The sequence below is a fragment of the Schistocerca piceifrons genome, chromosome 1 (genome assembly GCF_021461385.2).
Source record: "Schistocerca piceifrons isolate TAMUIC-IGC-003096 chromosome 1, iqSchPice1.1, whole genome shotgun sequence".
NCBI classification, from domain to species: Eukaryota; Metazoa; Arthropoda; class Insecta; order Orthoptera; family Acrididae; genus Schistocerca; species Schistocerca piceifrons.
In genome coordinates, this window is record NC_060138.1 from 794121387 (window position 1) to 794148273 (window position 26887).

General features: G+C 44.9%; 1 protein-coding gene across 1 annotated transcript in view; it reads right to left on the reverse strand.

Annotated features, from left to right (window-relative positions):
* LOC124775129 (serine-rich adhesin for platelets) overlaps window positions 1-26887 on the reverse strand; it is a 109244-nt gene that overhangs the window by 66175 nt on the left and 16182 nt on the right. Inside the window, exons 2-4 of the mRNA XM_047249972.1 lie at window positions 10953-11358; window positions 9728-9748; window positions 7592-7624 (exon numbers count right to left, since the gene is read on the reverse strand). Coding sequence (XP_047105928.1) covers window positions 7592-7624; window positions 9728-9748; window positions 10953-11358 — 460 coding nt within the window. The remainder of the gene's footprint in view (window positions 1-7591; window positions 7625-9727; window positions 9749-10952; window positions 11359-26887) is intronic.

Below are 26887 nucleotides of genomic sequence, written 5' to 3' on the forward strand. Positions count from 1 at the left end.
TATTGGCTGGGTATAGAACAATATCTTAAAGTGCTGAATTTAATAGGAATACGGGCCACAAGCAAGCATTAAGTTCAATATCAGATCCTCCGTCACTGGCAGAAACGATGGGATGATACCCAAACAGCGAGGTGCACCTATGGTTTTCAGCCAAATAAAAGCAGAGACTAGGAATGAAGTACCTATCGTTTTCACCCAAATAAAAAACAGAGACTAGGAATGAAGTACCTATCGTTTTCACCCAAATAAAAAACAGAGACTAGGAATGAAGTACCCGAATCCCTCAGGAGACCTGACACACTTCTTGACTGGTGATGGCCCCTACGCCGCCTGCTGGCATCCAATTGGTAGATGACAAACCTCCGAGTATACCTGTGGTGAAGAATGTACGCCAGAACATACTATCTGGGGACGTCCACTGTATACCCATGTAGCTGATCCTGATCGGCAGCAACTGAATCGCAACGAAAGACTGGATGTCTAGGAGATACTGCGTTGCAGCAAGGAGATATTGCGTGCAGCTCTTGTACATCACTGACGCCATTACAAGAATGGATTGGGTAGCGCGTATCTTATAAACCAACACCCGTCTATTGCACTAAGAGAGGTTGCAACAGAAGATCGAGAAGCAACGCGGCGAAGGTAGCCGAGGTCAACAATTGTGGCAGAAGAACTGATAACACGTATGCACAGCCATGGTAACAACACCAGAGAGAAACACGTCCGTGGGCGGTGTCTCGTCATCCAAGGAAGCACAACTGGGTTGACGTGCTCCGGCGAGTGGCTGTGCTCGTCACCGGCAACAACAATGCTCGCTAAGAACTGGGGAATCCTTCCCTACAGTCAAGGAGCCAACAAACAATGGAAGAGGCGGATGCAACCACAACGTCCTCCAAGCGCCCAAGGAACCGGCAGGACGTGCCTATGGACTGGGGAGCGACGGAGTGCTTTGTGGAATGTGACAGACAAAAAGTGAAGTTATTATAACACTAGTAGACATGGGTTTGGTCGTTGGTGTAGTTTTTATTCATAGTAGAAATAGTTTTTATATTATTATTATTATTGTTGTTGTTGTCATTGGGGTGTGCTCAGCCCTTGTGAGGCAAACTGAGGAGCTACTTGACTGAGAAGTAGCGGCTACGGTCACGAAAACTAATAACGGTCGGGAGAGCGGTGTGCTGGCCACATGTCCCTCCGTGTCTACATCCAGTGACGCCCCTGGGCTTAGAGGATGACACGGCGGCCGGTCGGTACCACTGGGCCTTCCAAGGCCAATTCGGACGGAGTTTAGTTTAGTTTAGAAGTAGATATGGTGATGGGAGGCGGTATTGTGTAGGACAAAATTAAGTATTATGTATATTGCAAGTATCTGTAAGAATCAGTACAGCGTGTGTTTAAATTATAGGTAACAAGATACAATGGAATGGAATAAACAAATAAATTTCAGAATCCATACACTGAGGAGCTCGCATTTATCTGGTTGTTTGTGCATCTTGGATGTGGAGTTCATTAGGTTGCTTCTCTCTTTTGTTCGAAAATGTGAGTTTCACATGTGAGAAACTCTGAATTTCTTCATCTTTCAGTCTTCCTGCCGATATATTTCGAAGTCCCACAATACTGGTTTCAGTGCTTCTTGCTAGTTTTTCTGTGTTTTTGTTTCCCGAGTGTGACTTCGCAATAATATCCCATGTCGATTTTGAATTCGAATAAATGCTTGGTTCCTGTGTAATCGACCCACTTCCTGCAACTTCTTCTATGAATAGGCGACGCTTGTTTACAAATATAATCAGAGATACACTAAGATATTGTTTCCAATGTGATGGTGTTTTCTGTTGTGCATAGTGGCCAGTTGTTAATGGAATGTTGTATAAGATGCAAAGTTGTGTATTATGGTGACCAGTGGGCAGCAATAACAGGTTTTTATTTCGGTGGTCAAAACATTAGGTATGCAGATTAATTTAATATTATTAATGCACTATGGAAGGGAAGCAGTGGTTGGGAAGGGAGTGAGACAGGGATGTAGCCTATCCCCAATGTTATTTAATATGTATATTGAGCAAGCAGTAAAGGAAACAAAAGAAAAGTTCGGAGTAGGTATTAAAATCCACGGAGAAGAAATAAAAACTTTGAGGTTCGCCGATGACATGGTAATTCTGTCAGAGACAGCAAAGGACTTGGAAGAGCAGTTGAACGGAATGGACTGTGTCTTGAAAGGAGGGTATAAGATGAATATCAACAAAAGCAAAACTAGGATAATGGAATGTAGTCGAATTAAGTCGGGTAATGCTGAGGGAATTAGATTAGGAAATGAGACACTTAAAGTAGTAAAGGAGTAAAGGAGTAGCAAAATAACTGATAACGGACGAAGTAGAGAGGATATAAAATGTCGACTGGAAATGGCAACGAAAGCGTTTCTGAAGAAGAAAAATTTGTTAACATCGAGTATAGATTTAAGTGTCAGGAAGTCGTTTCTGAAAGTATTTGTATGGAATGTAGCCATGTATGGAAGTGAAACGTGGACGATAAATAGTCTACACAAGAAGAGAATAGAAGCTTTCGAAATGTGGTGCTACAGAAGAATGCTGAAGATTAGATGGGTAGATCACATAACTAATGAGGAGGTATTGAATAGAATTGGGGAGAAGAGGAGCTTGTGGCACAACTTGACTAGAAGAAGGGATCGGTTGGTAGGACATGTTCTGAGACATCGAGCGATCACCAATTTAGTATTGGAGGGCAGTGTGGAGGGTAAAAATCGCAGAGGGAGACCAAGAGATGAATACACTAAGCAGATTCAGAAGGATGTAGGCTGCAGTAGGTACTGGGAGATGAAGAAGCTTGCACAGGATAGAGTAGCATGAAGAGCTGCATCAAACCAGTCTCAGGAGTGAAGACCACAACAACAACAACATGGATTTTAAAGAATAAAGTAACAGTGCACCGTGGGCTGTAGAGTGCAGGTCATGTCTAACATCTAATAAATAAAAGATCACAGTCAGGGTTCATTTTAATTGTCAAGCTTTCGCTCGTCTCACAATCTAGTGACATTTGTTGATACTATTTCCACAACAAGCCTTGCTACTATAAATTATTCTAGCAGTCGCAGCTGCGGTCAGTGTAATATGATTTACTTTTTTTATTAGACATTTAATTCCTAATTTTCTTCCTGACTGTTCTATCCGAATGTTGGCAACTTGTTGTCAAGCTGATTCAAAACATTTTTAATCATGATTCTTGTATGTAAATACCGATAGAATTCTTCATTTACAATCGATTTATTAAGTCGTTATAGTCTCTAATAACCAAACGAAATATTGTGTTTTGTTCGGAGTCAAGTAATATTTTTATAGGGCAACATTTTAGCCTTTGTTACTTAAAAAAAAATCTATAAATATTTGTATATACATATACAGGGTGAGTCACCTAACGTTGCCGCTGGATATATTTCGTAAACCACATCAAATGCTGACGAACCGATTCCACAGACTGAACGTGAGGAGAGGGGCTAGTGTAATTGTTTAGTACAAACCATACAAAAATGCACGGAAGTATGTTTTTTAATACAAACCTACGTTTTTTTAAATGGAACCACGTTAGTTTTGTTAGCACATCTGAACATATAAACAAGTAAGTAATCAGTGCCGTTTGTTGCATTGTAAAATGTTAATTACATCCGGAGATATTGTAACCTAAAGTTGACGCTTGAAACCTCCGACGTTCAGTTGCGTGTTGTAACAAACACGGGCCACGGTCGGCGAGCAGCATCTGCAGGGACATGTTTACGATGACGACCGTGTTTACGAGTGTGGCTGTAGTGCACTGTTGTGGTTTGGTCTAGCTGTCGCAGTGTCCGCATGTAGCGCTTGCTGCTATTGTTATTCTGCATTCGTCTCCGCACGCAGACCAACTGTAGTACACCGTGTTACCAGACGTCTGTGATAGTGCAGTGTTGTAGGAACTGTGACCATGGTGTATTCGAACTCTGAAAAGGCGGAGATGATACTCATCTATGGCGACTGTCGACGAAATGCAGCGGAAGCCTGCAGGGTGTATGCAGAACGGTACCTGGACAGAGAGCATCCAACATGCCGCACATTGCAAAACATCTACCGCCAACTGTGTGCAACAGGTATGGTCGTAGCACGCAAACGGGTCCGTAACAGGCCCGCCACAGGAGAAGCGGGTGCAGTTGGTGTGTTAGCTGCTGTTGCCATGAACCCACACATGAGTACACAGGACATTGGGAGAGCCGGTGGACTGAGTCAAAGTAGTGTCATGCGCATACTGCATCGTCACCGCTTTCACCCGTTTCATGTGTCGCTACATCAGCAATTACATGGTGATGACTAATTATCGAGTGCAATTCTGTCAATGGGCATTAACAGAGAATGCGTTGCAGTTCTACCTGTTTACCGATGAAGCGGGTTTCACAAACCACGGGGCAGTGAATCTACGGAACATGCATTACTGGTCCGTGGACAATCCTCGCTGGCTCAGACAGGTAGAGCGACAGCGACCGTGGACTGTAAATGTATGGTGCGGAATCATTGGCGACCACCTCATTGGTCCTCACTTCATTGCAGGGGCCCAAACAGCTGCAACATACATCGCGTTTCTACAGAATGATCTGCCAACGTTGCTCGAAAATGTCCCACTGGAAACGCGTCGACCTATGTGGTATCAGCATGATCGTGCATCTGCACATTCCGCAATTAACACTAGGCTGACCCTTAACAGGATGTTCGACGGGCGTTTCATAGGACGTGGAGGACGCATAAATTGGCCAGCCCGTTCTCCTGATCTTACACCTCTGGACTTCTTTCTGTGGGGTACGTTAAAGGAGAATGTGTACCGTGATGTGCCTACAACCCCAGAGGATATGAAACAACGTATTGTGGCAGCATGCGGCGACATTACACCAGGTGTACTGCGGCGTGTACGACATTCATTACGCCAGAGATTGTAATTGTGTGCAGCAAATGATGGCCACCATATTGTACATCTATTGGCCTGACATGTCGAGACACACTCTATTCCACTCCGTAATTGAAAACGGAAACCACGTGTGTACGTGTACCTCACCCCTCATGGTAACGTACATGTCCGTCAGTGAAACAGACCAATAAAAAGGTGTTAGCATGTGGACGTAATGTGCTGTTCCACTCTCTTCTGTACCTAAGGTCCATCACCGTTCCCTTTGGATCCCTACGTAATTCGGTGCTCTCCGATACACACGATCTAACAGCGGAGGAGTGGTACTCAAGCGTCAGCTTTAGGTTACAATATCTCCGGATGTAATTAACATTTTACAATGCAACAAACGGCACTGATTACGTATTTGTTTATATGTTCAGATTTGCTAACAAAACTAACGGGGTTCCATTTAAAATAACGTAGTTTTGTGTTGAAAAACATACTTCCGTGCATTTTTTATGGTTTGTATTAACCAATTACACTAGCCCCTCTCCTCACGTTTGGTCTGTGTAATCGATTCGTCAGTATTTGATGTGGTTTACGAAATATATCCAGCGGTAATGTTAGGTGACTCACCCTGTATAGTGTATGAGAACTGTTTAAAGCCAGCTTGTTCAAATACGACAGTTTATATGGTCGTGGGATTTAGTGCAACCTCCTACTGAGTTTTAGGAAACTGAAAAATTTTAAGTACGAAGATAACGTGTCGCTGTGGCCAGTTCGTAATTTCTCGTACATCTCTTGCACTCGCGCCAGATGAGTTAAGTGTCATGTGACTGTCCGAGCGCGCTGCATACTGTATAGAATAGGGCTGTTGCATTATGGTATGCCTTTGATACTAAGTAAAGAGTATTCCACGAGACTCGAACTATAGTTGCGTCTTCCCATTAAAAGTCTCATTACATGTTTTCTTCTTGGCACACAATTTATACCTGACTCAGGCTAGTCGGTAGTTTTAGAATTCATCCAAGTTCTTATCTTCAGCGGAGCAAGTCGTTAGTGAAACGAAATACTGAATCCATTTTGTCAGTCACCATGTTTTCTTTTCCGCATGCAATTTGTGTCCGACTCGGGCAGATTGAGCAGTATTCATAATCCTCCAACTATTTCGTTTCATTCACTATGATTTCCACAGTACGGCAAATCGCTGGATAGCCCACAAAGTTAAACGGTGGTTTTAACAAGGCTGCATCAACTGGACGGAACACATCAATTGGCGTCCGGCGACCTATAATGTCCTGCCTTGTCATTGCAGAAGTTGGTTGCAGTACGCCGTGTCTGTCTGTAGTGGCCTATGTGAGGCAGAGGCGTGGCGACTAAATTTTTCCTTTAGGAAACTTTACTCTGTGTTAATTTTATGTGAATTCTGTCAGTCATTAAGAGCAAATAAATGTCTGTTACTGTCAGTCTCAAGATCCCTTACCTTCTACAGCTTTTACAAGGTTTGTCGACCCACAAATAATGAATACGAGTATAACCTATTGTATTCCTAAATTGTTGATCTCAGTTTAGCAGTGTTTTTATATTTCATAGGGGCCAAACTCAACGTTTAGTTACTTAAACATTTATAAAAGAGAACAAACTTTGCACTTGCTCGTCTTCTATTTATTCATTGACCAGGGAGGGTGGTTCTGATTTCCCCCTGCGCTATAACTTAGCTTTGTGTTGTTTCATGACATTAACGAGAGCACAACTTCGAACACAGACTCTTGACTTCAGGTTACCCTACAAAAGGACGTCAGAAAACGATAGATCAGGAGAGCATATGGACCGAGAAACATTGCCAAATTAAGAAATGACATGTCCCGAACCACTTCCACGGGTGCTCTCACCGTGTGAGTTGTGGCACCATCCTAATGGAAACATATTTCTCCCATGTTCACCATATGCCTTTCCAGTTGTGGATCCAGGAAGTAGTTTAAAATTTTGATGCAACGCGCTGATGGCACAGCATCGTGGTTTCCCGCTCTTCAAAGAAGTACGGACCAACAATCGCTATCATGCAGACACCGCACCACACTGTTACTTTTGAGCCGTGGAGAGGTTTCTGGTGTAGTTCACGTGGGTTCTCCGATGCCCAACACCGACAGTTCTCGACATTAAAATAGCTATCGAGATGGAAACGGGCTTCGTCACTCATTATTATTAGGATGCCTGCATCTTCCGTGCGAATGATCTCCATTAAGCCACAAAATTCTTTGTATTGTACAAAACCTCTTTCATTTAGCTGTTGCATGATTATTTTCTGAATGGGTGAAGTCTGAGATCATCATCTAAGACGCAGTGAAGCGAACGATGTGACATATCCAACGCTATAACCTGTCGCCTAGCGGATAATTAAGGACTAGGAAGAACTCCCCTTCTCACTCTGTCTAGGCTTTCCACAGTCCGAACCCAACGGAGAAAACCACAGATCCAGTACTGCAAAACGCTTCAACACCTCGGAGTGAGGTACTGAGATCTGGGACAGCACCTGGACTTTCGACATTAAAATATTGTTGGAAAAAACGTTGAACCGCGATCATAGAATCATTCTTTCTACAAAACTGCTAGGCAACAAAAACCCGAAGCTCTCTGCTCCAACACTCCATAGCGACTAAAACTGCGACGTCTGAGCTGTCCGCCAGAGGTCGCCCAAAGTCGAGCCCCACTGCCGGCTGAACGCCAGCGGTTTAAAAAACAGGCTTTTCCTCTTCTCCGCCTCGTATTCATATGTAACGTCTGTCTCAGTAATGACGTTCAGTTATGAAAGTAGCGAATACTTTGTGACCTGTGTGGTGCATCGATATCAACCGAAACCCTGTGGTATAATCTATTTGTATGTGTGGCTAAGCGACTGCTTCCCTCGCTCTCTGCAGGGAGCATGCATACTCTCCACTGCGCCGACCTCATGGCATTGCACATGAGCTGTTTACCACAACCGACTGCAGAATAGTCATCTAAGGCCAAGTGCTCTCAGCAGTGTGGCACGTGGATGCTATGAGCATTTGCTGATGTAACTTTGGGTGGGTGCGTGATTCTCTATTCTATCACCTTGCATGGCCGAGAACCATCTCCCTTGGATTTGGTGGAAGATAGCCTTGGAACTTTGCCTGCTAGTTGGACTACAGAATTAACGAGCAAAGTGGGATTAGTCAGCTGTAGTCAACGGGGCTTGTTGGGCTGTCTGAGGACTTGGTGCGCACCTTAGTGTACAGACTGTGTGAACAATTATTCTGAGCTATCTGCTATGCCGTAGGATTATTTGAAGTAATATATTGTTTTTCGTTTGAGATAACCCTGATTTTATTATGGAGTTTACCAGTTCCACCTTGGCTGATTTACGTTGCTAAAACTGTTTATGCCATTGTTATTCTGGATGGGTTGTGTAGTTCCTGTTTATCAAATTTGAGCCCTGTTGCTAATTTATGAATATTACGAAGTACTTGTGCTGGTTATGTGTAATGTATTTAGTACTCAGGGTTTGCGTTTCTACAACGAAGCGCCAAGGAACGAGTATAGGCTTGCGTATTCAAACAGGCAGAACACGGCGCTGCGGTCGGCAAGCGTCTGGCGCAGTTGTTAGATCGGTTACTGCTGCTGCAATAGCAGGTTATCAAGATTTAAGTGAATTTGAAAGTGGTTTATAGTCGGCCCACGAGCGATGAGACACAACATTTCCGAGGTAGCGATAAAGTGGGGATTTTCCCGTACGACCATTTCACGAGTGTACTGTGAATATCAGGAATCCGGTAAAACATCAAATCTCCGACATCGCTGCGGCCGGAAAAAGACCCTGTAAGAACGGGACCAACAACACCTGAAGAGAATCATTCAACGTGACTGAATTGCAACCCTTCCGCAAACCGCTGCAGATTTCAATGCTGGGCCATCAACAAGTGTCACCGTACGAACCATTCAACGAAACATTATCGATATGGGCTTTCGGAGCAGAAGGCCCACTCGTGTACGCTTCATGACTGCGTGACACAAATCTGCACGCCTCGCCTGGGCCCGCCACACCGACATTGGACTGTTGATAGCTGGAGACGTGTTGTCTGGTCGGACGAGATTCGTTCCAAATTGTGTCGAGCGGATCGAAGCGTAAGGGTGTGGAGACAACCTCGTGAATCCATGGACGCTGCATGTCAGCAGGGGACTGTTCAAGCTGGTGCAGGCTCTGTAATGGTGTGGCCGGCCGCTGTGGCCGAGCGGTCCTAGGCGCTTCAGACCAGAACCGCGCTGCTGCTACGGTCGCAGGGTTCGAATCCTGCCTTGGGCATGGACATGTGTGATGTCCTTAGGTTAGTTAGGTTTACGTAGTTCTAAGTCTAGGGGACTGATGGCCTCAGATGTTAAGTCCCATAGTGCTTAGAGCCATTTGAACCATTTTGTAATGGTATGGGCGTGTACAGTTGGAGTGATATGTCTCTCCTGACAGATCTAGATACCACTCTGACAGGTAACACGTACGTAAGTATCCTGTCTGATCACGTGCATCCACTCATGCCCATTGTGCGTTCCGGCGAACTTGGGCAATTCCAGCAGGACAATGCGACACCTAGAACGTTTAGAATTGCTGCGGAGTGACTCCAGGAACACTTCTGAGTTTAATCACTTCCGCTGCCCATCAAACTCCCGAGACATGAACTTTATTGAGCGTATGTGGGATGCTTTCCAACGTCTGTTCAGAAGACATCTCGACCCCCTAGTATTGTTACAGACTTATTATGGACAGCCCTGCAGGATTCGTGGTGTCAGTTCCCCCCAGCACTATTTCAGGCATTAGTAGAGTCCATGCCACGTCGTGTTGCGGCACTTCTACTTGCCCACTGGCGGGGGGGGGGGGGGGGGGCTAACCTATATTAGGCCGGTGTACCAGTTACTTTGACTCTTCAGTGTAGTTTAAGGGATGTGGTTATGGTTGTTTAAATATTATTTATTCATTCTTTTATAGAACTAGCTTGAGTTATCACAACTTAAAACCTAGGTACATACGTTGGTAAATTGTCTCTTGTCTGAGATTTGCATTCTGCCTAATTCCATCTTTGGCTATTTGTTCCTAATCTCATGCTCTTTAAGGAGACAGCCACTGTCTAGTTATGAGAATTCAAATAGTATTCACCTGATTTACGTGAAGTTACATTTTACATTGTTCTAATGTCGCTCATTGCCTGTTGTCATCTGGTGTGTTTGTAGGCATCAAATGATGTGTTAACCAACAGTTTGTTCACGCTTGATACATTATTGTGAAACATCAGTTAATTAGAATATTTTCTATCAGTTCTAGTAGTACATGAATTCCTACGGTGCTTTACTAAATGTATTTTGAGACAGACCACCTGAGTGAGATGAAGATCTACGGAAGGTCATGATTTCAAATCTCAAATTGATAGTATTGATTAAAAACGGTGTTGGTTGCAATTTTAGTTTTTATTTTTCAACTACGCGTTTCACCTTATTTAGGCATCTTCAGGTTATCTTAATTCGGTATTTCTTAGAAGGATCATTTAGTCAGTGCAGCAAAAGGACATGGTCGGATATATCAAGCCAACATCGCCTTCGTTAAACTCAGTAAAAAGTTTTCTAGATGGACGCGAGTGACACCAAGACCCACATAACGCGTTGTGCAGGTCTCGGTGTTTATAATGAGTTTAACGAAGGCGATGTTGGCCTCGTATATTCGACGATGCCCTTTTGCTACACTGACTAAATGATCCTTCTAAGAAATTAAGATAACCTGAAGATGCCTAAATAAGGCGAAACGCGTAGTTGAAAAATAAAAAACTAAAATTGCAACCAAGACTGTTTTTAACCAATACTGTTAAGCACTGGTTTGCTGTATGCCACGTATGGATTGGAAGAATTTCTCCAATTGATATTCATCAAATCTGAAGTACTAAGTGTTTCATGCTGGTTATTTTTGGACTGCTATAAATAACTGCGTTCGTTTGAGCTTATCAGCTCTGTGGTATATCGGAAGACCTCAGGCCTTGTACCTTGTCGAGGGCGCCGCGCAGCACGCTCTGCACGCTCTCGACCACGTGCCGCACGTCGTCGCTGTCCTGCCCGGCGCCGGCGTCCTCCTCGGCGCTGAGCAGCGCGGGCTGCGCCTGCCCGTCTTCCGGCTGCTGCAGCGGCGGCCGCGGCCGGAGGCGCAGGCGCAGCGGCTGCCCGCCGGCGGCCAGCAGGCCCTGGATCTGCGCCAGCGTCATATGGCGCCGCACCAGGTCGCCCTGCTCGTCGAACGTGTAGAACTCGTACCGGTCTGGCGACAGCAGGGCCGCAGGCGAGCCCGGCGGCGGCGACCCGGACGCCGGCCGCAGCGGCCTCCCGACCGCGTCCGCCAGGTACGCCTTGGTGCCGTCGCCCAGGTCCATGATCACCGACACCGACGTCACCACGCTGTGGGCACACACGCACTCCGCTGACTAACACTGCAGCCAGTGTTCGCAAAAGCGACCGCGTGCGTGGCAGGCTCGCGTTCCATTCCACTCATTGGCAATCTATGCTGACACACTACTCTTCTTAAAAGTCGTAGCAAACAAGCTTTTACTAGCCTGAACCTCACTCCTCATTACGCACGTCATTTCTTACTTACCACGTTTGTATTGCATCACTTTCATTTTCCAGTTGATTTTAAACTAACTCCCGAACGAGTTACAGACACGAAATTTCAAACATAGCGCAGAAGTGGATGATAACACAATGTTAACGCACTTTTTTGTCGGTCTGTTCCATGGAGTTGGGGGTGGGGGAGAAAAACATCGGTAACACCTGACATCTCGGCTGCCCTGCAGGAGCGACGTGTTATGCAGGTAGTGTTGGAATGTGTTCTAGGAGGTGTGCGAGTGGGTGGGCACGGCTGAGCAGAGACAGGAGGGGAAGAGGAGATGGATGTCACTTTGCGTTGCGTTCAAATGCGTGTGAAATCTTATGGGACTTAACTGCTAAGGCCATCAGTCCCTAAGCTTCACACTACTGAACCTAAATTATCCTAAGGACAATCGCATACACCCAAGCCCTAGGGAGGACTCGAACCTCCGCTGGGACCAACCGCACAGTCCAAAATTTTGCAATTGATTGTACGCTAACTTCCCAATGAGCTAAATATTTGAAACTACATAGCTCAGAACTAGATGAACACGCGGTATTAACTCACTTTCTTTTCTGGTGTGCGGTGGTGTATGCTTTGTTTACCACTGCCATTTTATAATGAGCCAGAGACTTGAAACTTTCAACATAACCCAGAACAGGATGACAATGCAGTATCAACTCGAATTCTTGTGTGGTGTGTGACGGAGCGACGTACCGCTGCCATTTCCCGCTTCTCTGTTCCCACTGCAAACGGTTCATGGGAAGTACAAACGCTGGTAAGCCTCCATCTGTGCTCGAATCTACCTAATTTATACCGCCACGGTCTTTACGAGCTATGTGTATCAGGAAGCAACGTATTGGTTCAATCAGTTGAAGAGAAACTGAAATTAACCTAAAATTTACCGGATATCTCTGTTGCCTTCTCAAGAAAATGTTTGAAGTAGATTGAAAAATTTCATTCTCACAAGACTAAAATGCAAAAAATAATTACTTACATAAAAATGAATTTTAACACACCGCGTTTTACATAAGACTAAAAAGTATGGAAAACTTCTTTCCTAGCTCCATACCGATTCCTAATCCCATACAGATAGTCCTCAAAATTTGTGATTGTATAGTAGCTATAAAAATACTTGTAAGATTTAAAACGAAAAAGTGGTGCTCATGCAACACATAATTGGTGCATCAATAGTTCACCTCCTTCCGTTCCAAGTGCCCCATACTTTTGTTTTAAGTATTACAAGTATTTTAATAGCTATTAAAAATTTACAGCCACAAATTTTCTGGAATCTCTGTATCCATTTAGGAATCTTTATGGGGGTAAGAGATACTATTTCATACTTTTAATCCAATTTAAAAAATGGTATATTAAAAATTCATTTTTATTTAAATACTTATTTATCTATCATATGGCACACGACTGCAGCGCATATACGGATATATATACACCAGTAAACAAGAATAGAAATGTACAATACAAATAAAACTACACAAAGGTTGTGATAAGCATCGCATAACAAACAAAGTTAAAATATACAGCATGTGAGACTAGTTTTTGTTACACATCGATGTCCATATCTCGTACGCACTTCATAGCTTTACTGATGGCTTCTATTCGTATGAAGTCCTCAGTTGATACGCCATGTTTTTTTATAGGGCACACTTCTATATAGTGTTCCCATCCGCCTCTAAGTCAGAACTTCGGCTGTCCGCCAAGTCACCGTTTATAAACCGTGGCCTTGTGTCTTGTGTGGTCACTCCAGGTACGGTTAAGTTCAGTGCAGATTTTTCTTGGGAAGTTGACCCCTTGCATTGTGTTTGAAGGATCAGTTACGAGATAATGGTTACTGAGTTCTCTCAGTCTCTTTTTTTCACTTTTCTATGAGGTTAAAGGAGTTCTGTCCTCTTACACAGTTATTGTTCCAATTATCTCTCGTGATCTCAGGTGTGTATCTCATAAATCTAGAATTACATCTTGAACGGGTAAATTTTTTAGTCGTCAATCTGTGCCATTTTTTCCCATTCTTTATGCCTGTTTTTTATCGTCTTACCTTTGGCGGAGCAATGTCACTGATGACAGAGAGTAACGGTAACGGAGTGGACCTTCACGTACCAGTGATTATGTACATGGTGAAGCTGGACGTATACCTTGTTGGTATAGTGACTTTCTTGCCAGGCCGGTGCACAGTACTATGTAGCGGTAAAGACTATTGACATTATTCTTGTTCGCAGTGCGGATGCACCTGCACCCGAAGAACTATCAGTCAGTTTTCTGGATCAAGGGTCTCTCATGGTCTTTACAAGCAGCATAAAAAAATCTGGCACAGGATGAAAAAGAAAGAAGAGTGAAAAACTCATTAAAAACCTGGGCATCACCTGACTTAGGTGACATAATCTTGTGAAGAACCATTCCTAGTATGATAGAGAAGATCTCGACAGGATTGAAGGTGGAGAGAATGGATCTCTGTAGGGAGAATTAGCGGAAGCCATCTCACTTAATAAAATCCACTTTGTATCTGACTTGGATCAAGCACCATGGTGGTCAGCGTCTGTTCTCCACAGGTGCGGACAGAAATTAAAATTCAGGAACAAACCCTTACAGCCTTAACCAATGAGTTCCATTACAAAATGATCCCTGTAATTTCGTGCACAACAATGGAACCTTTTTCCTAATCGAAAAATTACCCCATGAGGTAACAAATACTCCACAATCACTGGCGCAACTAGTCTATCGGATTTTGAAGAGATTAGGCTGACATGCTACAATCCCAAATCAGAAGAAAGCGGAGCCTCTGATCAACTCAAGCCAAAAATAAAAATTTTCTTTGGCACAGTCAGTATTAACTCACTTCTAAAGCCAGGAAAACTGTAAAAATTTGGAAAAACGAAGAAAATACAAATATTTTAGACTTGCAAGAAACAAGCTTGCCAGATGAGAGAACCATGGATTTTGGAAATTACATACTGTCAGAAGTAAAATAGACGAAAGACTCCTTAAAAATACTCACCGTCTGGGGGTTGCATTCACAGTTTCACGTTATTAATTCCATAATCGACGTAAAGCCTGCAGACAGCAGATTACTGATAGTTTCCTTGAAATATGCAAATAAAATGAACTTAGTATTTAATGCACATACGATGATCAACCAAAAAAGTAAAACAAACCCAGAAAATGAAAAATAAATAGTAGGAGATGTCAGAATATATTATCTCGAAAATTCCAAAGAACCATTTGAAAATTCTAGTGGGAAATTTTAAGTCACACTCAGGAAAACACGGAAAATTCAGGGAAACAGTTGGTGACTTCCCTGTTCACAAATGGACCAATCTAAACAGAAACAGACTGTTAGCACTGTCTAGAAATTTCAACCTCAAAATTATGTCAGTCAGTGTTAGCAAAGAAACTTCAAACCAAAAAATACATAGCGATCACATAATAAGAATAAAGGTGGATTCCAAATTGATCATACTGCAATTTCTCTATAAACATCACAAGAAGGTTTTAAGTGATTCAGCACGCAAAGGAGCAAATATGGAGGGAGACCACTACCTAACCCGACTGAAACTAAATTTAAAGCCCCAAAAATTCAGTAAAAGGATATCAGGAATTACTAAATTTGATACTAGTAAAATCCATGCGTTGTTATTACCAAACGAACTCGACGAAACGCAAGTGCCAAACTGGAAACAATTGAATCACACGTTTATCGAAACTGTCGTAAACCATATTCCTTTGCAAAGGTGGAAGATAAGTTCTTGCTGAATGAAGATTGTGGACATGTGGTGAAATCACGACTCAAGGCATTCAAAACATGGAATAGTAACAAATCAGAAAATGCACATTTCTATTCCCCGGCAACTAGAAAAGAAGCATCAAAATTAATTATACCAACGAAATGAGGACATGAGGATAATCAATCCCATAAAATTGAGGAAGGTTTTCACAGAAACAAGACCAGAACTTTTTAGAAGACTTTGAAAAGAAAGGTAATGGGTATCAGCCCCAGAATCTCTGCTTCAAGAAGGAAAATAGACAGACCAAGAAAACCCCAGGGTCTTTGCAAATATTTAAAAAATGCTTCTAAACTGCCCTGAGCCTACCAGAAATTCCCCTAAAAACAATCCCGATTCAAAAGCACCGAACGAAGAACAAATTACTAGCCAAATCAAAACATTAAAAAATAAAAAAGCCTCTCGTAAAGACGGAACTAAAATCAACTGGCCCAGAATCTTAAAAGACATTTCATTGATCAAGCAAAACATTTGACAAACTGAGAAAATTTTGGTTGAATGGGAAACCGCCTTGATACAGCAACTAGATGAAAAGGGAGACAGAACTGAAAAAAATAATTATAGAGGTATTTCCCCTCTTTATGACTCACATAAAAGTCTGTCTCAGTGTCTCCTGCTCCGAACACAACAATTTGAATGCAAAACTGGTGAGTTTCAAGAAAGTTTCAGAGTGAGTTTCAAGCATCTTTCAGAAAAAATAGATCTTACCCAGAAAAAAGTTTAATCTGAAGCTTCAGGGCTATTCAAAATTATGCTACCACTCTAGATCCATTCCTGGTCATGAAACGAATAAATAAATAAATAAATAAAGACGTACGTATGGTATAGCGGCCTGGATGGTCCCGAAGGGCAAATTCAGCCGCCTACTTTAAAACCTTATTGTCCTTTATCACAATGATACCTTTCCTTCTCGAATGCGAGTGTTGTGCGTTTAAGTATGTGTAGGTGACTGTAATCGGTCTGTGGAGTGTTGCATCATGTTGGTCTTGGATTGTGTAAAAAATAAAGAAAACAAAAAAGTCGTTCAAATGATATGCAGAATGTGTAAATAACTAACATGGCAAACTGATGATACAACGCTACTAGGAGCTTTTAGAACACAGAGCTATCTGACATTTTCAGTTGCAAGGAAAAATGCTGCAAACGGCAAAATACACACATCAAAAAAAGTTTTGCATCACCTCGGTTCCGAGAGTTCCGGAATCTGTACAGAATAGTGATCAACATAAACATCATTTCCGCCACTTTTATTGCTCATGAAAACCACACAGTAACCACACATTGCATGTACCACCATTCAGCGAGACCTTCAGAGGTGGTGGTCCAGATATCTGTACACACCGGTACCTCTAATACCCAGTAGCACGTCCTCTTGCACTGATGAATACCTGTATTTGTCGTGGCATACTATCCACAAGTTCATAAAAGCACTGTTGGTCCACACTGTCTCACTCCTCAACGGCGATTCGCTGTAGAGCCCTCAAGGTGGTTGGTGGGTCAAGTCGTCCATAAACAGCCCCTTTTCAATCTATCCCAGGCACGTTCGATAGGTTTCCTGTCTGGAGAACATGCTGGCCACTTTAGTCGAGCGATGACGTTTCCTGGAGGAAGACATTCACGAGATGTGCACGATGGGGGCACGAATTGTCGCCCATGAAGACGAATGCCTCGCCAATATGCTACCGATATGGTCGCTTTATCGGTCGGAGGATGGCATTCACGTATCGTACAGCCGTTCCGGCGCCTTCCATTACCACCAGCGGCGTACGTCGGCCCCACATAATGCCACGCCAAAACAGCAGGAAACCTTCATCTTGGTGCAATCGCTGGACAGTGTGTCTAAGCCGTTCTGCCTGACCGGGTTGCCTCCAAACACGTCTCCGACGATTGTCTGGTTGAAGGCATATGCGACACTCATCGATGAAGAGAATGTGATGCCAATCCTGAGCGGTCCACTCGGCATGTTGTTGGGCCCATCTGCAACGCGCTGTTTGGTGTCGTGGTTGCAAAGATGGGCCTCGCCATGGACGTCGGGAGTGAAGTTGCGCATCATGCAATTTATGAAACTTCCTGGCAGATTAAAACTGTGTGCCCGACCGAGACTCGAACTCGGGATCTTTGCCTTTCGCGGGTAAGTGCTCTACCATCTGAGCTACCGAAGCACGACTCACGCCCGGCCTCACAGCTTCACTTCTGCCAGTATCTCGTCTCCTACCTTCCAAACTTTACAGAAGCTCTCCTGCGAACCCTGCAGAACTAGCACTCCTGAAAGAAAGGATATTGCGGAGACATGGCTTAGCCACAGCCTGGGGGATGTTTCCAGAATGAGATTTTCACTCTGCAGCGGAGTGTGCGCTGATATGAAACTTCCTGGCAGATTAAAACTGTGTGCCCGACCGAGATTCGAACTCGGGACCTTTGCCTTTCGCGGGCAAGTGCTCTACCATCTGAGCTACCGAAGCACGACTCACGCCCGGCCTCACAGCTTCACTTCTGCCAGTATCTCGTCTCCTACCTTCCAAACTTTACAGAAGCTCTCCATGCAATTTATGGCGCACAGTTTGAGTCGTAACAAAACGTCCTGTGGCTGCACGGAAAGCATTATTCAATATGGTGGCGTTGCTGTCAGGGTTCCTCCGAGTCATAATCCGTAGGTAGCGGTCATCCATTCCAGCAGTAGACCTTGGGCGGCCTAAGCGAGGAGTGTCATCTACAGTTCCTGTCTTTGTGTATTTCCTCCACTTCCGAACACCATCGCTTTGGTTCACTCCTTGTTGAGAGCCCTTCCTGGCACAAAGTAAAACGGCGGACGCGTTCTAACCGCGATATTGACCGTATAGGCATGGTTGAACTACAGACAACACGCGCCGTGTATCTCCTTCCTTGAGGAATGATTGGAACTGATAGGCTGTCGGACTCCCTCCGTCTAATAGGCGCTGCTCAACCATGGCTGTCTACATCTTTGGACGGGTTCAGTGACATCTCTGAACAGTCAAAGTGACTGTGTATGTGATAAAATATCCACAGTCAACGTCTGTCTTCAGGATTTCTGGGAACTGGGGTGATGCAAAACTTTTTTTCGTGTGTGTAGTTTTCTGACTGGTTCTCGGTACACTTAATACTAATCCCCATATCCGTTACTGGTTCTGGCTTCCTTCAAAACTGGTACTGAACTGACACTACTGTCTATGGGGCAGGGCAGAGTACGAGTTAGGTTTTGCGAAGATCATAATTACTTTTCCGCCGTGTGGTGAGGAGGGGGGAGCGTGGATGCAGCTGCTGCCTTCCCCTGCCCATTGCTGAGTACAACCTTGTGTAGGTAGACAAACATTTCCTCAAAGAAATTGTGTTTTTTCAGAGTCGACCTAGTCGTAAAAACTTGCGAGGACTGTAAAGTTTTAAGAACGTATCACTGCATGTTGTGTTAGTTTTGAAAAACGATCTGATTGGATGTTAGGAGTTAAATCATAGCACTTTCGAAAAGGCAGTGTTCCATTATGTGCGAAACAATGATTTTGAAGAACCGGCATTAGGAATCCATCATTGGATCTATCGTTATAAGTGTCCGTCATTCCCCCAAACCGTACATACGCTAGATAACATATTTTTTCAGAAAGGTTGAGCATTCTTTGAGAAGCCTAAAGCAATCATTGCAGAGTGTTTATTTTCAGCTATAGAAATCGATCTCACTATGCGCATGTGGAGTGTCATGGAACTGCACACGGAAGAATTTTTTTGTGCGATCTATTTTGTCTAACAGAATTTCTGGGCATTCATGTACGTTTATTAATAATGCATGTTTGACATGTTTCAGTCAGCTGGCTTCATTTCTGCTGCTTGCACGTACGATATGTTATCGATTCAACTCCATCTCCACGCATTCGTATCGCTATCCAATCAAAAGACTTCGGAATACAACGAGCTAAGCAAACAGCATACTCGTAAACATATTATCTGATCAAAACTATCATGACACCCCTATGTAATGCGGAACTGAGTACTAGATGTCATGAGAGGCGGATCCAGCAGTATAATAGGAGGCAGGGAGTGTTGTATTGTCAGTAGAGAAGAAATAAAAGCAGAGTGAGTCGGTCAGGAGGCCTCACTGACTTCGAGTGGTGACTAGTCATTTGATGTCACCTGAGTATCAGATCGATCAGATACATTTCAACCCTTCCAAAGGTGCCCAAGTCGACTGTTGGGGATGTGACTGTGGAATGGAAACGCGAAGGAACAACTGCATCTAAACCAAGGCCAAACAGACCTCACGGATTGCCACAGTAGAAGAACCGTCGAACGTTGTGGGGAGGAGGGGTGGGGGCGGTTAATGAAAATCACTTGAAGTCAACGGAAAGAAACACTCGCGAGTTCTAGAGTGCTACCAGCAGTCCAGCTAGCACAATGAATGGGCGTAAGAAGTAAAAAATAATGGGGTAAAACAATCGAACAGCTCTTCATCATCTACACATTTTTGTACTAAGCGACACTTGGGGTGTTGTAAAGAGCGACGACGCTGGACATTGGATGAACAGAAACGAGTGATTTGGAGGGATCAGTCACGCTATAGCCTGTGGCAATCCGATGGAAGAGTTGCGTATGGAGACTGGCTGGTGAATGTTATCTGCCATCACGTGTAGTGCCAACAGTGAAGTGCACAGGAGATGGTCTCACCACGTGGGAGTAGTTTCCATGGTTAGGGTGTGATCCCCTTACTGCGTTTAAGAAAGCGTTAAATGGGGAAGGATGTGAACACATTTTAAAACATTGTGTCCTGCATAAATAGATGAACAGTTTGTATCAGCATGACTGCACCCTGTCATATGGCAGCATCTAAGCAGCAATGGCCAAAATTCAGAGAGCAACATCACTACCTTCTCTGATTTCGGCTCTTGAGGATGAATCGGCTGCCATTACTCCATAGACATTCAAACACCTCAGTGAAAAGTGCCCCCAGCAAAGATTACGCAGTCATAAAGGCTGTAGGGTGAACACACCACCTGTGGCCTTATGCAAGCAGTTATTTGGCTTGGCATTGATTGACAGAGTTGTCGGATGTCGTCATGAGGGGTATCGTATCAAATATTGTTCAGCTGGTGCGTTAGCTTGTCAAAATCCTCGAACTGGTTGGAGTGCCCTGCCCACGATGACCCAAACGTTCTTATTTGGGAGGCGATCCGGCGATCTTGCTAGCCAACGTAGGGTTTGAAAAGCACGAAGACAAGCATTAGCAAATCTCGCCGTGTGCAAGCGGTCGCTATATTGCTGAAAAGTAAGCCCAGGATGGCTGACCATGAAGGGAAGGAAAGCGAGGCGTAGAATATCGTCGACGTAGCACTGCGATGTAAGGGTAACGCGGCTGGGAACCAAAGGGATTCTGCTATGGAATAAAGTGGCACCCCAGACCATCTCTCCTGGTTGTCGGACTGTATGGTGGGTGAAAGTCAGTTTGTCAGTTCTAAGCTGGACTGACCACTGAAGATAATTCTACTCCAGTCAATGAGAACTTGTCTGGAGACTGCTTAGACACCGGTGGGATACCAATCTGACTGTCCCCTGCCATACGGTCCGATAGTCAGTAGTGGTGGTATGGGTTGCCATTTATTTCACAACAGGATCCCTTTGGTTGTCATCCGCGGCACCCTTGTAGCGCAGCGGTACGTTGACGTTTTTCTACGCCCTGTTTTGTTTTCCTTCATGGGTAAACCAACCTGTGCTTACATTTCAGCAAGATAACGACCACCCGCACACGGCGAAAGTTTTCACTACTAGTCTTCGTGTCTGCCAAACCCTACCTTGGCCAGCAAGATCGATGGATCTCTCCCCAATTGAGAATGGAGCATTATGGGCGTGACCCTCCAACCAGCTCGGGATTTTGACGAACTAACGCGCCAATTGGACAGTATTTGGCATGATATTCCTCAGGAGGACATCTCACGGCTCTGTCAATCAATGACAGGCCGAATAACTGCTTGCATAAGGTTCGGAGGTGGACCAACGCGTTGTTGACTTGCTCAATATGTCTAGATGTTTCTCTTGAGTAAATAATCCAATTTTTCTGAAATAGAAATCATTTGCTTGTTTGTACATGTACATTAATTACATCTGGCGATTTTCAACCCATTCGGATAATTCCTTCGTGTGCGTCTTTTTTTTTGTCTTAGTGTGTGTATATAAAGAGCCAATAATGAAGATAACAATGGGACATGTGAACCATGTTTTATTAAAGTATGGCAGCGTTGCAAGACATGGTAAATGTGACGCTGGTTTTTTCTTTAATAAGGAAACGAAATGAGACATTGCTACTTATAGAAATCATTTGCTTGTTTGTACATGTACATTAATTACATCTGGCGATTTTCAACCCATTCGGATAATTCCTTCGTGTGCGTCTTTTTTTTTGTCTTAGTGTGTGTATATAAAGAGCCAATAATGAAGATAACAATGGGACATGTGAACCATGTTTTATTAAAGTATGGCAGCGTTGCAAGACATGGTAAATGTGACGCTGGTTTTTTCTTTAATAAGGAAACGAAATGAGACATTGCTACTTGCGTAACATCCTCCCTTCAGCTAATCGCGGAAAATCGTGTACTTAACGTGCACAGCTGCAGCGCACGCGATGAGCTCCATACAGCGAGAAGTGTGGCGAAAGAATCTGAAACTGAAAGTTCAAGGAGGAGAGAAGATGAGCGATCCGCAGCCTCTCCGAGAACCAGGCGGGAGGCGAGTGAGAGGGAGAGCGATAAGGAGAGCGAGAGGACACGAGAGGGAGGATAGCATCGCCGCTGGACGGGCTTCCGGGCCGCGCGGTCACGGCAGCAGCGGCAAAAACACACCCTGCCACCCACCTCTCTCTGGCGGGAACCTGTCGAGAAAGCGCTCGCAACTCGAGAGTAGCACTCTCCCCCAAACTTGCTTCTCGTATCGCCTCCATCGTTATGACTTCCTCGTGGAACAATTATGGCCGCTGGAAGCTGAACAGTCTGTTGTTATTACTTCGTCAAAGGACGCTGTCGTTAACAGGAGACGTTTTGTGAGTACTGTTAGCACGTCAAATGTAAATCTTCACAGCAAGAAATGTCATATTTATTAAATTTTCTGCACGATTATACCACGATCGAGTGAATTTCTGCGAGACACTCACTGTTTCGTTCCCATCTGGGAAGATATCTCCAATGAAGATTGTGGCTTCCATGAAGGTCCGATTTATACCCTGGTCGCTCCTTACTGCCAGTATCAGCCGAGATAAAAAGACCGTTACCAGTCTTGATAATACTGTCTCGGTGAAAAAACTGAGAACCTGGAAAACAGCTCTGGAATTAAAAGGAGTACAAGGAAGGAAAAAGAAATTATACACTCGAACTCATAAATTAAGGATAATGCTGATACGTGGTGAAACAACGCTCTGGTGGGCGGTTTGCAGGTTTAAATCACCTCGGGTATGACCATGCGGTGCATTTGACCTGCGGTCGTCGCACGGTGGCTCTGGCAGCAGTCCACATACCCAGAGGTGTGCTAGTGCAAGTCAGAGTACGGTGCAGCGAGTAAGTAGTTTACAGACGTGCTAATGATGACTGTGTGTTGAAAATGGCTCAAAGAACACATATTGATGACGTTATCAGAGGCACATTAGTAGTGCGACTGGAGGTCGTAGCACGGGTCCTCCATGTGCCACGAAGTGTGATCTCAAGATTATGGCAACGATTCCAGCAGACAGGAAACGTGTCCAGGAGCTACAGTACGGAATGTCCACAGTGTACAACACCTCAAGAAGACCGATATCTCACCATCAGTGCCCGCAGACGGCCACGAAGTACTGCAGGTAGCCTTGCTCGGGACCTTACCGCAGCCACTGGAACAGTTGTCTCCAGACATACAGTCTACAGACGACTGAACAGACATGGTTTATTCGCCCGGGGACCTGCAAGGTGCATTCCACTCACCCTGGTCACAAGAGAGCCCGTAAAGCCTGGTGTCAAGAACACAGTACATGGCCATTGGAACAGTGGTCCCAGGTTATGTTCACGGACGAGTCCATGCATAGTCTGAACAGTGATTCTCGCCAGGTTTTCATCTGGCGTGAACCAAGAACCAGATACCAACTCCTTAATGTCCTTGAAAGGGACCTGTATGGAGGTCGTGGTTTGATGGTGTGGGGTGGGATTATGATTGTTGCACGTACACTACTGCATGTCTTTGACAGAGAAACTGTAACAGGTCAGGTGTAACGGGACGTCATTTTGTACCAGTATGTCCGCGTTTTCAGGAGCGCAGTGGGTCCCACTTTCAATCTGATGGATGATAACGCACGGCCCCACCGAGCTGCCATCGTGGAGAAGTACCTTGAAACAGAAGATATCAGGCGAATGGAGTGGCCTGCCTGTTCTCCAGACCTAAACCCCATCGAGCATGTCCGGGATGCTCTCGGTCGACGTATCGCTGCACGTCTTCAAACCCGTAAGACACTTCAGGAGCTCCGACAGGCACTGGTGCAAGAATGGGAGGCTATACCCCAGCAGCTGCTCGACCACCTGATCCAGAGCATGCCAACCCGATGTGCGGCCTGTGTACGTGTGCATGGTGATCATATCCCATATTAATGTCGGGGTACAAGAGCAGGAAACAGCGGCGTTTTGTAGCACATGTGTTTCGGGACGGTTTTCTCAACTTATCACCAATACCGTGGACTTACATATCTGAGTCGTGTGTGTTCCCTATGTGTCTATGCAATTAGAGCCAGTTCTGTGTAGTGCCACGTTGCGTGGTACCACATTCTGCAATTGTCTTTAATTTATGAGCATGAGTGTAATTTGTGTGGCCGGTGTTGGACAACTTTTAGAAATGTTAAGAGCTGCATTGCACAATACACACTGTAATGATTATTTTGTTCTTGGCTACCGATAGCGGTCAGCTGCGGACCATCCATGGGTCATCTATATATCTACACTCCTGGAAATGGAAAAAAGAACACATTGACACCGGTGTGTGAGACCCACCATACTTGCTCCGGACACTGCGAGAGGGCTGTACAAGCAATGATCACACGCACGGCACAGCGGACACACCAGGAACCGCGGTGTTGGCCGTCGAATGGCGCTAGCTGCGCAGCATTTGTGCACCGCCGCCGTCAGTGTCAGCCAGTTTGCCGTGGCATACGGAGCTCCATCGCAGTCTTTAACACTGGTAGCATGCCGCGACAGCGTGGACGTGAACCGTATGTGCAGTTGACGGACTTTGAGCGAGGGCGTATAGTGGGCATGCGGGAGGCCGGGTGGACGTACCGCCGAATTGCTCAACACGTGGGGCGTGAGGTCTCCACAGTACATCGATGTTGTCGCCAGTGGTCGGCGGAAGGTGCACGTGCCCGTCGACCTGGGACCGGACCACAGCGACGCACGGATGCACGCCAAGACCGTAGGATCCTACGCAGTGCCGTAGGGGACCGCACCGCCACTTCCCAGCAAATTAGGGACACTGTTGCTCCTGGGGTATCGGCGAGGACCATTCGCAACCGTCTCCATGAAGCTGGGCTACGGTCCCGCACACCGTTAGGCCGTCTTCCACTCACGCCCCAACATCGTGCAGCCCGCCTCCAGTGGTGTCGCGACAGGCGTGAATGGAGGGACGAATGGAGACGTGTCGTCTTCAGCGATGAGAGTCGCTTCTGCCTTGGTGCCAATGATAGTCGTATGCGTGTTTGGCGCCGTGCAGGTGAGCGCCACAATCAGGACTGCATACGACCGAGGCACACAGGGCCAACACCCGGCATCATGGTGTGGGGAGCGATCTCCTACACTGGCCGTACACCACTGGTGATCGTCGAGAGGACACTGAATAGTGCACGGAACATCCAAACCGTCATCGAACCCATCGTTCTACCATTCCTAGACCGGCAAGGGAACTTGCTGTTCCAACAGGACAATGCACGTCCGCATGTATCCCGTGCCACCCAACGTGCTCTAGAAGGTGTAAGTCAACTACCCTGGCCAGCAAGATCTCCGGATCTGTCCCCCATTGAGCATGTTTGGGACTGGATGAAGCGTCGTCTCACGCGGTCTGCACGTCCAGCACGAACGCTGGTCCAACTGAGGCGCCAGGTGGAAATGGCATGGCAAGCCGTTCCACAGGACTACATCCAGCATCTCTACGATGGTCTCCATGGGAGAATAGCAGCCTGCATTGCTGCGAAAGGTGGATATACACTGTACTAGTGCCTACATTGTGCATGCTCTGTTGCCTGTGTCTATGTGCCTGTGGTTCTGTCAGTGTGATCATGTGATGTATCTGACCCCAGGAATGTGTCAATAAAGTTTCCCCTTCCTGGGACAATGAATTCACGGTGTTCTTATTTCAATTTCCAGGAGTGTATATCAAAAGAGAATAGACTATACACAAAGTGTATACAATAACTACAGCTAATGTCACATAAAAGATTATTTACACATACACTGTACTCTACATACCGAGTATCTCTCTTCAGCGTATTCACACATATTTTTCCCAGTATTTCGGCAGATATTTGCAATTTTGTTCTATCAACGTGTAGCTGGAGTCATCCCAAACAAACGTTGCTCATCGCGTCTTCCACGCGACGCGCAGTCTCGACGTAAAGCGTCAGTTTGTGTCCCGTTGCGGGAAACATTATTTTTAAAGAGAAATTTTAGGTGCTAATTCGATAGAATAGTTCCATATCAGTCTACTGCGATATTAATTTTGTCGGTATGTGCTAACAGGGACAGTAAAACACGAAGAACAACCAATACTCCAGCAGCAACTGAGCAGCGCCCTGTCCCTTGCTGACTGCTGCCGCCATGCAGAGTTGCTACTCAGTCGCTGCTGGAATACTGATTATTCTTTGTGTTTTACTGTCCCTGTTAGCACACATCGACAAAATTAATATCGCAGTATATACTATACATACCGGATGTCTCTCTTCAGAGTATTGAGGCATATTTTCTTAGAGTTCCTGTGACCGCTCTTTCGAATGAGCACGTAAAATTTCGCTTCAAAAATAATTTTCTTCAAAACAGGTAACCAACGGACGCTTTCCGCCGACACAGGGAATCACATGAAAGCCGCAATGAGCAGTGTTTGTTTGTGGTGACTCCAGCAACACATTGCAAAAACGAAATCGTAAATATCTGCCGAAACACCTGACAAAATGCGCCTTACGATTGTTAGGCGAGACACCCCGTACATTATGCACAGAGTTTCACATAATTACATAAAAATACTTACAGAACCTATTCAGTTGTGTATTCCACGGTTCAATGCTTACTTTTTCTGAAATGTTCTACTACCGTATACCATGTATTATACCCATTAAAATCTACAAGTCTCCAAAGGCATTGCTATACTTATATTTGGTGCTCACTTTAAAATAAAGACATCGACAGACGACTACCTCGTAGTCTATAACTTCCCAGTTAGATTTTGTGCATTGATGTGCAACATGCTCTTTGTAATTGGACTCATCATCATTATCATCATCATCATTTAAGACTGATTATGCCTTTCAGCGTTCAATCTGGAGCATAGTCCCCCT